Source organism: Gavia stellata, chromosome 22 (assembly GCF_030936135.1).
Source record: "Gavia stellata isolate bGavSte3 chromosome 22, bGavSte3.hap2, whole genome shotgun sequence".
NCBI classification, from domain to species: domain Eukaryota; kingdom Metazoa; phylum Chordata; class Aves; order Gaviiformes; family Gaviidae; genus Gavia; species Gavia stellata.
In genome coordinates this window covers 7,095,010-7,108,120 of record NC_082615.1, presented here as the reverse complement: position 1 = coordinate 7,108,120, position 13,111 = coordinate 7,095,010, and the positions used below count along the sequence as shown (strand labels likewise).

The 13,111-nt window shown below is 62.2% G+C and overlaps 1 protein-coding gene across 1 annotated transcript; it reads right to left on the bottom strand.

Annotated features, from left to right (window-relative positions):
- Window positions 1-831: 831 nt before the first annotated feature.
- GRIN2C (glutamate ionotropic receptor NMDA type subunit 2C) lies at window positions 832-11,384 on the bottom strand. The gene is made up of 12 exons (XM_059828152.1): window positions 10,977-11,384; window positions 8,660-9,255; window positions 8,031-8,145; window positions 7,235-7,446; window positions 6,940-7,162; window positions 6,408-6,561; window positions 5,099-5,224; window positions 4,785-5,014; window positions 4,423-4,583; window positions 3,660-3,847; window positions 2,856-3,088; window positions 832-2,244 (listed from the first exon to the last, which is right to left on the bottom strand). Exons 1-12 carry the CDS (start codon window positions 11,382-11,384, stop codon window positions 832-834), a joined length of 4,059 nt encoding a protein of 1,352 aa, XP_059684135.1.
- Window positions 11,385-13,111: the final 1,727 nt, after the last annotated feature.

Sequence of the window (13,111 nt, the reverse complement as noted above, 5' to 3'; positions counted from 1 at the left end):
CAAGAGAAGAATTAAACCCGGCTCATCTATTGCACGTGATTTATGGCCCCATCAGCCCTGGGAAGGTGGGAGGAATTTTTTCCCTTTCTCATTCCCCCACCACACACCTTCCCGGGGCTGCCGAGCCATGCCGCAGCTCCCTGCCGGGCTGCTGGTTTGCAGCCATGGGAGCATCCCTCGCTGACCTGAGCTCACAGTCATCTGTGCCCAGCACCCCAAAACCCCAGTGGGGTGCAGTAACTCCAGCTTCGGTGCTCAGCTCCAGCCTCAGCACAGGCTGATGGCTCCTAAGTAGTTATCCCTCAGCACAGTTTAATGAGTTGCCATTTTGCTTTGCCTGGCTGCTGCTGGTGAGACAAGCCTGTGCCGGCGCTCAGCAGTAACGGGATGTGAGTGGGGAGAGAGTATGCAGGACCCCGAGCATCCCCGTAGCACAGGGGTAAAGCCAAGGGCAGCCTGGGCTCACCACCAGTGGATGGAAGAAGGGTCCCCAGCCAGTTGAAAAATGTCTCTTTAATGACCTGGACATGGTGTTTCGAGTTCCTTGAATGAAACCAAAACCTGACGGCAACATGGCAATGAGTTTGGCGTCCTCAAGCCAGCCCTGCCTGCGGGGAGAGCCCAAACCAGCACGCCCCGGCCCCCACCAGGCTCCTCTGCCCTCCCCCCCCAAAGCGCACGGGACCCGCCGAGCTGCTTGGAGCATCCTGCTGCCGGCGGTGCAGGACCCCAGGAGGCTGGAGCCCGGCCAGGAGCTGCTGGCTGGCCTGTGGGGACACCTGAGCAAAGGGCAGGCGGAGAGGTGCAGAGACCCCCCCGATCCCTCCCCCATCACACCTCCGACTCCAGGCTGGAGACCCGCCGCCAGGACCCGCCGGCACAGGGACTCATCACCCCGCGGGCCGCCAGCGCGTTCCTCCTCTCCGTCCCCACCACCCGCAGCAAGGCCGGCTCCCCGCGCCTCCCGCAGTCTCTGCAGCCACTGTCCCAGTGCCCGGCCCCACGGCTGCAGCCCGCCAGCACCCCGGGGTGCTCACGGGGCGGCGGGGACCCCCGCGAGAGGTGCCCCAGGTAGAGGGGTAGGTTGGCGTAGGAGTTCATGCAGGCGTATGGCGTGCACGCTGGCACGGTGGCGGTGGCACGGGGGTTTTGCCGGCAAGCCTCCCGGTAGGACGGCAGCCTGGTCACGGGCGAGCGCGGTGCCAGCCGGACGGCGGCCTGGGGGCAGTGGGGGCCGCAGCCGTAGCCGGCCTCGGCTTCGGGGAAGAGGTCGGGCATGTCGGTGCGGGTGGGCAGGCGGGCACCACCGCAGCACCGCAGACCCCCGGGACGCCGCTTCTCGCCCCGCTCCCCGAGCGCCCTGGCCGAGCTCGCCCGCCGGCTTGGCTTCTCCGGCTCCATCACCGCAGCTTCCGACCGGATCAGCTCGCCCCCGGCTCTGCAAGTCCTGGTGACTTTTGGGAAGGCTCCGCGAGGGCAGGATGGAGGCAGGAGGGGGCTGCCCACCTCCCGCCTCTTCTCTGCCGCCGAGAGCAGCCGGGGCAGCGTCCCCGAGCCCATGTGTCCCCCGTCCCCCTGGAGCAGGGTGGTGTTTTGCAGCCGGTCCCCCCGCCCCACTGGATGCTTGTGCTCCCTATAGATGTCCGGCGGCGGGAGGTCCCTGGGGGACGTTTGGGGTGGGAGGGGAGCCCCGATGTGGTTCCCCACCAGTGCCTGCTCCTCAAAATCCCCCGGGGAGGTCTTCACCAGGAGGTGGGGGAAACCAGAGGGGACTTCGTTCCCCGCACAGCCACCCCGAAACTTCAGGGGGTGGAGGAGGCGAGGGACATGCTCGTTTGCCCGTCTCCGCTTCTCCTCCCTGGGCAGCCGGGAGTCCACGGGGATGGGCTGGGGCAGCGGCAGCCCCAGGGGAGCACCCTTGGGAGCGTAGGCTCTCCCCAGCCTCTCAGGAGGGGCTGGGTCAGAGGAAGGGGCCCGGTGGGTGCCAGTGCTGTTCTGCACCACAAGCTGGGGTGTCCTCAGGGAGAAGGTGGTCTGGAGTCGCTCGCTGCGGCTGCTCCAGTCCTCAATGGTGCGGGTGGCCTGCTCCAGCGAGCCACCCACGCTGGCCGTTGACACCATCTCCTTGGCCGCCTGCAGCATCTTCAGCACATTGGCCTGGGCCGAGCTGGCGGTGACATCGGGTGTGGGCGCCCGCCCGGGGCTCGCCAGGGTCTGCACCCCGCTGAAGCAGCTGTAGATGCCCTGCAGAGAGAAGTGAGGGGGGCCCAGCATCAGCAGGGCCCTCAGGGTCCTGCATCCACAAACCCACCCCACCAAGCTGAGATGCAGCTGCAGAGGCTGAGATGTCTTGACGGCACCCATGTCCCCTCCCCCGCATCTTCAGTGCTGACACCATCACAGAATCACAGAATCACTATGGTTGAAAAAGACCTGTAAGATCATCAAGTCCAACCACCAACCCAACCCCACCATGCCCATTAAACCATGTCCCACAATGCCACGTCCACACGTTCCTTGAACACCTCCAGTGATGGTGACTCCACCACCTCCCTGGGCAGCTTATTCCAGTGTCTCACCACTCTCCCAGTAAAGAAATCTTTCCTCATATCCAGCCTGAACCTCCCCTGGAGCAACTTGAGGCCATTTACTCTTGTCCTCCATCACCCCTTTCCCCAGGGATGTCAACACGGGCACTGGGTCATTCCCAGGGCTGAGCCCTTTTCCAAAAATAAATGGCTTTTCTCCCCAACCAAGAGCTCACATCAGCACAAACATCTCCAGTCCCTCCCATGTGGGTTGACACAGTGGGAGGACATTTGGGCCCCTGGAGAGTCCCCGGCAGCGTCACTCACCCTGCTGATGGCCAGGAGGAAGTCGAGCTTGTGGGACTTGGGGACGGAGTGACGCAGCTTCCAGTAGACGAGATGCTCCCAGGCGAAGACCAGCAGGCTCAGCCCCATGGCCACCAGCAGCATGTAGAAAACCCCGGCCATGTTGTCAATGTCCAGCTTGCTGCTCATCACCTCGTTCTTCTCATTTTGGCAGATCCCTGACAGCCAAACCGTCTCCAGCTTCTGGGTCTCACCTGGGGCCGGACACGCACAGTGGTGGGGGGCAGTGAAAATGCCCACCCCCCGGGCATCATGTCCCCAAGCACAGCCCCTGTCCATCCCCACCCCACCATGGGTGAGGGATGGAGGAGGAGAAAGCCACCCCCAAGCCCCTGGAGCTGTTATCGCCTCGTCCTTGCTGCTGCCCTTAGCCTGAGCATCCCACCAGTCACTTGTCCTTCTCCAGGGCCCTCTCCTGTCTGTCCCCCACCCACGTGCCAGCCAGCCGTGCTCGCTGTCCCCTTCCCAGGCTTCTCCTCCTGACCCTCAGATTTTGTGTGCGGCCATCTCACGATTTTACAGCCTGCAGGAAGAGGAGGAACCCCAGAGGGAATGACCCCCCCAGCACCCAGCTGGAGAGATGCTGCTGGATTTAATGTCCCCGGAAAGGAGCTGGTGGAGAAGCCCCTCGGTGCCATCCTGCAAGGAGCTGTGGAGGCTGCAGAGGGTCTGGAAACCAAAGCCCTGGTCCTTGGGTTAATTTGCAGGGCAAGGGCGAGGTGAGGATGGGAACAGCACTAACGAGAAGCTCTCCCAGGCACTCACCATCTCCCAGGAACTGGAGCAGGGCCAGGTCGATGGCCCGCTTCCAGCGCGAGTCCTTCTGCAGGGCAATGCCGTAGCCCGTGGTGGCAAACACCTTCCCGCTGCCGATGGTCACCAGTTTGCAGCCCTCATCCTTGCCCGCCATGTAGTTGAGCACTGCCGCGTCATAGATGAAGGCGTCCAGCTTCCTGTCCCACCAACAGGAGGGAGGGTGAGGGGGGGGGGGCAGCAGCCCTTTTTTGGGGGTCTGTACCCCTTTGGGGGGGGCTGTACCCCTTTTGTGGGGAGCTGTACCCCTTTCAGATAGCTGTAGCCCATCTGGAGGGGGTTGTGTTCTCTTTGGGGGTCTCTGCCCCATCTTGGAGAGCCATAACCCCATTTGGGGGGAAAGTACCCAATCTGGGGGGGGGGCTGTATCCCATTTGGGGGAGCCATATGCCATCTGGGAGGGCTGCATCCCTTTTTGGGGGAGCTGTATGAAGCTCTACCCCATCTGCAGGGGCTTCTACCCTGTTTGGAAGGGCCTGTACCCCATGCGGGGAAGTCACACAGAGCCATATCCCATCTGGGAGAGGCATACCCACCCTGGGGAGCCCACATCTCATTTGAGGGGGGGCTGTACCCCAGTTGAGGAAGCCCTACCCCATCTAGGAGGCACTGTACCCCATCCCAGGGAGCCATAGTTCATTTGGGAGTCCTGTATCCCATTTGGAGGAGCTGTACCCCAGCTCTGGGAGCCGCACCCCATTTGGGGGAGCCGTACCCCATTTTGAGGCTGGTGAGGGCGTCCTCCACGGAGCGCTGGTTGTACTTCACCATGTGGGTGTGCATGTCGGGGTAGTTGCTGCGGATGTTCCTCTCAGTGCTGCCGTTGGGGACGGTGCCGAAGCGGAAGGGGGGGTACTGCTCCTGCGGCTTCTGAAACTGCAATGGGCAGCCCCGGGGAGCGGTGTCACGCAGGGTCCATGTCCCTGCCATGTCCCCAGCCATGTCCCCCCCCTCCCCACAGCCAGCCCTTCATCCACCCACCCATGCCCAGCCGGCTGGCAGTGACACCTGGGGAGTTCCCCCCACCCAAAAAACATTATTATTTTTCAGGGATCCCAGCCCAATCTTCAGCCCCACCTTCCTGTCGCTCAGCCCCGACACGGTGTCGATGTACTGCTCCTGGATCATGAAGGCGGCCAGGTTGGCGGTGTAGCTGGCGAGGAAGATGACGGCAAAGAAGGCCCAGATGAGCACCATGATCTTGCTGGTGGTGCCCTTGGGGTTCTCGATGGGCACCGAGTTGTTGAAGACCAGAGCCCACAGCAGCCACACTGACTTGCCGATGGTGAAGGAGGGACCTCCCGGCCCTGCGGGGACAGGGGACGGAGGGGACAGCCGTCAGCCTGGCTGGGGACATGTGTCCCCCCCCAGCTCCTGCCTCCTCCACTCACTCTTGCCGCTGGTGAGGTTCTGGTTGTAGCCGACGGGGCTGAAATACTCGAACACGAAGACGGTGACGGCCACCACGGTGAGGCACATCACGAACATCATGACCCACACGGCTGGGCTGTAGGGCTCTGCAAGGCGAGCGGGACCCCATCAGCCCCCTGGGACCCCCCACGGCCCCCCGGGGACCCCCAGGAGCCCTTCCTGATGGATGGAGCTCATCCTCCTGAATGTTGTCCCTCCTCAGAGAGAAGACAGAGGCTGGCAGGAGGATTTCCCATGGGATCACGGGTTGTCCCCTGCAATGGCTCCGGCCATGGGATTGTGCCTGCCCCAGGCATGGGACCAGCCCCCTGGCCCCACTCATCTCCTGGAAGAGCGCCCCGGGAACTGGGGATGGGTGGTGAGCCCCCGTCTGCCTGGAATGAGCCGGGACGGAGCAACGGGAACGGTGGGGATGCATTTGAGCCCTCGACATGCATCTGCCGAGGTCCATTTGTCAGCGCGTCCTTCGCTGTCAGGGAAGAGAGGCCTCCCCTGATGAGGATACGGCTCATTAGCGCGGGAGGTGGCGGCGCCGGGAACGCAGACCCCAGCCCTGCCAAACTGGGGCGGGATGCTCTGTCTGTCCCCGGGGCCAGTCAAGGTGACCCCTGCTTTGGGGGGAGTTGGGCCCCACGGCGTGGAGGGGACAGGAGGGGGAAGACATGCCCAGGCTGGTGATGTCCTGCACCCCACGGCATCCCTGGCACCCGCACCCACCCACACCCTCCCCATGCGGGAGCCTGGCTCCAGCCCAGCCGGGACGCCGCTGCTGTGCCCTTGCCGAGAGCCGAGAGCCCTACTCGAGCGCTCAGGCTGAATTTTGTGATGACCTTGGCCAGTCTCCTCTGCTTCCTATGCTCCAGCTTTGCTTTTTTAAAACTCATTAAAACTCTTAGCACCGGCAGTTTCCTACACCCGGCTTAACCACGGGCTTTGGTGATGGCGGCAGAGAGAAGGGGTCCCCGGAGCAGAGCTCAGAGCTGGCAAATCCCCAGTTTGTCTCCCCCCACGTCCCCATCCTCCCTCCTCCACACAAGTAATGAAGAGGAGGAAACCACTAATCCAAACCTCCGTCTCCGTAATAAAAGGATTATTCAGGCGAGAGGAGGAAGCCCCAAAGCTGGCAGCAAAATCTCCTTCCCTTATGACTTACTTAGGCTTTTTTTTCTTAAAAGTTATTGAAACCAAACAATATTTCTAATTGGCATTTGTCAGAAGCATGGGATGAACCTGCAAACAGACAGACAGACAGAGGGACACAAGACTCACCCAGGAAGGCGGAGGGGGAGACGGTGCCGTTGCTCCTGGCCACCATGACACTGATGCCCGTCTCCACGAAGGGCACGGAGAAGTCCACGATCTCGGAGCGCTCCTCGTTGATGGTGAGGGAGCCGATGGCCATGTCTGCGCGCTTGTAGTACACCTGGGGAAGGGGCAGATGGCCTTGGGATGGGCAGATGGACAGGCAGAGGGACCCAGACCACCTTCCCCAGACATTTCCTCATCTCCAGCATTTCCAACCTTAACTTTTGTCTTTTTTTAAAAAATATTAGCTTCTTAAATGACCCGTGACACAAACACAACCAGCTGTGGGGTCATAAATGTTCGGTTGACTCCCTTCCCTTTCTTCTCCACCAAACCTTGCCCATATGCTCATGCCAAGCTGTCCCCTGCCCAGAGTCCCACCACAGGCACCTTGACCCCATCTCCAGCGGGAAAGCCCCAGGACAGGGCATGCCGCGAGTGAGTGGTGCCTCCCAGGGAGGGCCTAAGGTGGGGTCCGAGCCATGCCCACCCCTACCTCACCAATCATGCCGTTCCAGACCCCGCGGACAATCTTGCCGTGTTTGCCATTGGTCACTAGGTAGAGGTCGTAGGAGAACTTCACCGCCTTGGCCAGCTTCTTCAGGATGTCGATGCAGAAGCCCTTGCAGCACAGCTTGGTATAAGGATCCACGAGGCCATCGCCACTGAAAACACACCGGGAAAAATGGGTTGGACCAACCAAAGATGCTCTGAGCATCCTCGTGCCCCCTGGACACCAAGTGCCCGGGGAGCGGTGGCCAAAATTGTTGATCTCCATCCTTGCTGCTCACCTCTGGGAGGAGTTGGTCTGCTTGCGGCAGGGCACGGTGTTGCGCACGCAGACCCCGGTGCTGGGGTCCGTGTTCTCCACAATGACGAAGGGTCTCTCCTCCAGTGTGGCCACTGTCAGGTGGCGGTTATCAGCCACAGGCTGTAGGAAGGAGCCGTAGCGGGGCCATACCGGGTACTTCATGTGGATGATGCCTTTCTCCCACTTGCCCACCTGCCCCCGAGGGAGAGCACACCATCACCCTGGTGAGGGGCTCTGGGGTTCACACAGGGTCCCGTGTCCATCCTCCCCACACCTTCGGGACTCATTTCTCCCGGAGCATCATTAGGCTGGAGCTCAGCCGTGGTGAGACTCATCTCAGCATCCTTTTCCCACGCACCCACTGACCACGGGGTGAGGTGTTTCCTCCTGAACCCCAAGCGCCGGGCATGGGTGAGCACAAACCTTGCCAAACTTCACCCAAAATACTTTTAAACTAGAAAAAAACCCCGTCCGTGCAGCTTGTTTCAGGTCTAGGTGTTTGGCTGCTGTTCTCCAGAGGTGGTCAGCTGCATTTTTGCCTCTTTTGGAAGTTTTCAGCCCAATTGCAGGGAAAAAACCCAGTTCTTGGCAGAGCTTTGGTGCCTGGCATTGCCACAAAGCCCCACCATGCCACCATGGGTACTTTTGGTACGAGCCATGGGTTTTGCATGGGATAACCTGCCCCAGGGTGGGACCCCAACCTATGCCTGGCCCCAGGCTCACCCTGCCTGGCCACCCCCCCGGTGTGCCCATCCTGGGGTTTCTGGGGGTCCTACCATCTCCCAGAGCCGGTGCTGGTTGAGAGAGATCACCACCATGGTGGGCCTGACCAGGTAGCCGCCTTCATTGAAGGAGAAGTCCCTGTGCTCCCATGTCACGTTGAGGAGGTGCCTGGTGGGACACAGTGCCAGTAAGCCCCTGGCTGTGCAGCCCAGCCTCGTGCAGCCTCCCTCCTCCTCCTCTGGCTCCAGCCAGGCTGCCGTGGGTCCCATGGAGAGACATGGGGCTGAGAGCTGGGGACCAGGTTTAGCCCCTATGCAAGGGGTGGCAGGGAGTTGGAGAAAGCCCTGTCAGCAAGGAGGCATCAAGGATGGACCACTGCAGGGTTGAGGATGGACAGACTGCCACAGCAGCCCCAAGGTGCCACGTCTGCACTGCAAAGCAGAGCTGTGAACCCCCCCGGGACCCCTGTGCATCACAGAGAAGCATGGGAAAAGGCAAGGGCTGCTCTGGGGAGATGCTCCAGGAGAAACCTGGCTAAGAGGCGTGGACCAACAGCTGTAGCCCACAGCAAGCATCATCCGCCCTGAGGGCCAGCTGCATCCTCCTCCTCCCCTGCCCCTTTCCTCTCCATTTCCCCATTCCCCCCATTTCACACCCATCTCAGTGGGTCCCTGAGGCTCACCGGTAGAAGCTGGTGTTGTTGGTGGTGGCCCCAGCGGCGGCCCAACAGTCCCGACCCACCTCTGGGAGGTAGCCATGGGCCCGGAAGAAGCTGGCCGCCCCCATGGCAATGATGGCTACTCCATCCCGCACCTTCTGCCGCAGGCTCAGCTTCCAGCTCTCCGTCACCACGCTGATGAGGCCGACGGGGAAGGAGGCGGGTGGCACCTCCATGTTGCCCACTGTCAGGCTGGGCACAATCCAGACGTAGCCCGGACCCACGAGGCCAGCTTGCTCTGCCATGGCGAAGAGGTACTCGGCCTCCTCTCGTGAGCAGTAGACGATGAGGACCTGGGCATCAAGCTGCCGCAGGAGCCGCTGCGTCCGGGAGCTGCTCCGCTCCTGGCTCATCTCGAAGGTGAGCACCTCCTGCAGCTCCCAGCCGAAGTAGCTGGCATCCGTGAAGGAGCGGATGACGTCCAGGAAGATGTTGTAGCCCGGATAGAGGCTGGTGATGACGGCGAAGGAGCCCCAGTCGTATTCCTCCAGCACCTTGAAGATCACCTGGATTTGCTGCTCAATGGAGACACCCAACTGCAGGAAAGCCGAGCCAGGCTCCTGCGGGAGAAGAAGGGGTCAGGGGCTGCTCTGGCACCATGGTCCAGGTCTCCTGTGCAAGCTGGCTTGAATTTACCATCACAAAGCATTCAGGGGAGCCATGAACTGGCATGACCCATAGGCTGGAGACACCCAAAATGGGACTGATCCACCGGTGGTCTCTGAGGAACCTCATCTCATACAAAGGATCAGGCCCTATGGCCTCTTCTCTGTTTCTCAGCTCGTTGACCAAAATTTCATCCAGTGCTTTCCAAAGGAGATCAACAATTTCTCCTTAAACTAGGAGAGGGAGGGGGGCAAAGGCTCTGCTGGGCGAGTAACTCCCATCCCAGCTCCAACTTGCTACCTGCTGCCGGAGCCCGTGCGTCTCCTTCCCTCCCGCCCCACCTCCCCAGCCATCTGGCCTCTCATTAGCAAACCTTAATTGATCTGATTCCGTCTTAAATGATTCAGCGAATGGCATTTGCAGAAGGTCACGAGCAGGCAGCATCGTTTTGCCACCCAGATACCCTCCACCTCCAGAGACGTAGTTTTCCCTGTGAGGCTGATGGTCTGGCTGGAGGGGTGAGCCCCGGGGAGTCCTGGCTGGGGAGCAGGAGCTGCTGGGGACCTCGGACACATGGGAGGAGGAGGAGGTCGAGCCTTCAGACAGGTCCCGCCACCGCCCCCAAAATACCCAAGCTTTGGCGAAAGCTGCAGAAAAACACCCAGACCGCAGCAAAGCCATGGCTATTTCTTAGTGGCATGGGGCTCTACCTGAGCCCTCTGCACCCACCCCGGTCCACTGCACCCACCTGAGCCCACTGCACCCACCCAAGCCCACTGCCACCCACCCACAGCAAGCAGCAGCTTGGGGTGATCCGGGAGCACCAGTCGGTGCAGGCAGGGCTGGCGAGGTGCCGTCCAGGGGGTTTAGACCCCAAAACCTCTGGGCAAGCAGAGCGTGAAACCAGCGCCCTGAGGAGCGACAGGGTCTCCACCCCGGGGGCTGCTGCCATGGGAAAGAGCCAGGGCCGGGACCCCTCCGGTGCCCAGGCTGGGCAGGGTGGGACGAGCAGCCAGGAGGAGATAACCCAAATCTCCCCTCCGGGAGGGACAGGAGCATTGCCGCAGCCCATCGCCGCCTGCCCAGCACCCCCCAGCCCGGCTCCAGCTTTCCCTGCTGCCAGCACTTCCCAGCAGGCTGGTGACAGTGACAGTGACAGTGTCTGACACCACTGAGGAGCAGAGAAGCCAAAAATCCTGTTTCGGCCCATGGTGCACCTGAGATGGCTGCTGCAGCTGAGTGAGGCTTCTCCATGCTACCTGCCCGGCCATTTCAGGGCTGGATCCGGCCCCGGCGGGGCGGGGAGGGAGGAGGATGGGGACATGCCAACCCTGCCGCTGCCCTGGCAGCCCCGGCACCATGACCCCAGCACCCCATGGTGGGCACAGCCTGGAGGGGACGGGAAGCAGGACACCAGGGAAGGTCCCTCCACAGGGCACTGAAGTCCTCTCCCACGGCCCATCAACAGGACCTCTCCTTGAAGTCCCCTCCATGTCCCACCGCCCCGGTCGGCCACGCTGCCACAGCCACTGCCTATTCCTGCCCACAAGCCCCCGCGCTGTAGCCCAGCAGCTCCTCTGCCCTCCAGCATTTCACATCCTGTATCTAACCCGTCTCTAACAATCCCTCATTTCTCCCACCTCCCCCCAGAAATAACCCCCAGCAAATGCCTCACCTTCGGGGTCAGGACCACAGCAGACCCCCCGCTGATGCTGATGACGGGGACCTGGGTCTGGGAGGAGATGAAGTCAAGGATCTGGGCCACGGCCTCTGTGCCGACGTTGTCCTCGAAGACGATGCTGTGGATCTTGTGGCTGGCGAGGATGTCGCAGATCTGGGTGAGGAGGGTGCTGGGGTTGGTGTTGTTGACGATGACGGTGATGGGGTGGATTTCCAGGGGCATGTCCAGGAAGCTCTGGGGACTCAGGCGGGAGCGGATGTGCAGGGGGTAGGACGTGCCCCCAAACACCACGGCCACGTTGACCACCGGCTCTTCGGGGCCCGGCAGCAGGAGGTCCGTGAAGGCAGCCAAGCAGCCCAGCACCATCGACAGTAGCAGAGTGTGCGCTGGCGCTCTGCCCATGTCCACCGCCGCGTCCCTGCCAGGACGGGACACAGCCCCTCGCATCCGCCGCCTGCCAGGACCCCCGGCCCTGCTCGCCCCAGCCCTCCCCACCACCCTGGGGACCGCGCCAGGGCAGGTTGACCCCAGGGAGAGAGGGGGACTTCATCCTTTGGAGGCTGGACATGGTGGAGGGACGGCCACAGGGTTGTACCCAGCAGCCCAGCCCCTCTGCGGGGGTCATAGAGGTGCTGCTCCCCACACCATACACCCCAGTGCCACGTCCCTTGTCCCCCGTCCCACCAACCACTAACCCTTACCAGCCGGTCCCTGCTTCCCACCACCACCCCGTCCCCATCCCACTGCCGCTGTCCCCCCCCAGCCCCATTGCCCTCCCACCCCTATCCCCCCTCCAAAAGCCATCGCTGCTATGATGCTCCTTATCGCCCCTTCAGCCAGGGACGGGGACAGCAGCAAGAGGTGACAGGAGGAGCTGGCAGCTCCCGGGTGCCTCTCTTCTCAGCTGACAGCCACCTTCAATATTTAGAGGCTTTGCCCTTGAGGGAGGGCTCAGCTCTGCAACCCCCATGTTGGGATTTTGCAAACCACACAGTCTCCGGAGCAGCTGGTCCCCTGCCTGTCCCCCTGTCTGTCCCCTGCCCATGCCCCTGCCCCAGCCCCTCGCTGCCGCTTCCCATATCCCAACCAAAGCGCCCGCCTGGCCCCTTATCTCCAAGTTTCTCCCCCAGACACCATCCTTCAGCTTCCCACACACACCCCCCCCTTTACCCCGCCGTGCGTGTCGCCTGCTGGCATCACCCACCCGGCTGGGACACCCACCGCGCTGCGTCTCTGCCGGCTGCACCCCAAAGCCAAGCTCTGGGGGGGTGTTTGAGCACGTCCCTCCTACCAGGTCCCCAATTCCCCACTGACTCTGGGTCCCCAGCCCACAGCAGGCAGGGTGACAGTCCCCAGGGGGGGCACATGTCCCTGCCCACAGCAATGCACCCCCATGCTGGAGCTCATCCCTTCCTCGGAGCCCGCAGGCAAAACCAACCTATGGCGAGACCTGCGGCCGGTGGCATCCAAGCCCCACTGCCCCCAGGGCCATCGCCCCGGTGCCATGCTGGGCAGCAGGGAGGGGGACAAGCAGCCCTCCGCGGTGGCACCGGCCACGCGCCGGTGTCACTCCATGCAGCAAGATGCCAGCTGGCGCTCAGAAACGTCACTTGCAATTAAAAGCTTCTGTTGCTTAATGCGCCTTCAGCACGGCCGGAGAAGCCCCTAGCTGAGTCCCGGATGGTTTTGGGGTCTGGGCTGCCCCAGGGACCCGCACCCCAACACCCCTCCATGCCGCAGTGATGGACAACCCCTCGGCACACTGCAAAAGCACCACCGGCTTGTTGGACTGAAAACACAGGAAATAAACCCAACGCCTGCCAGGCTGAGCACCCTGCAAGAGCTGCTTGTGCGGAATTGAGCACCAGGGCTGTCCCCTGCTGAGGGACAGGGGACACGAACCCCGCATCCCTCTCCTGCACCCCATGGGTACCGGGAGGGCTCGAGCACCCAGCCGGGCACTGACACTCACTGGGCAGCATCTCTCTCGGCCAAATGGGTTTTGGCAGGGCATCATCCACCCCCAGCACCCACCATCACCCAGAGGGGTTCGCCCTGCCTGGCTGCGCCCCCCCCACTGCCCCACATCACAGCCGGTCGAGCCGCAGGAGCCACAACACCACACCGAT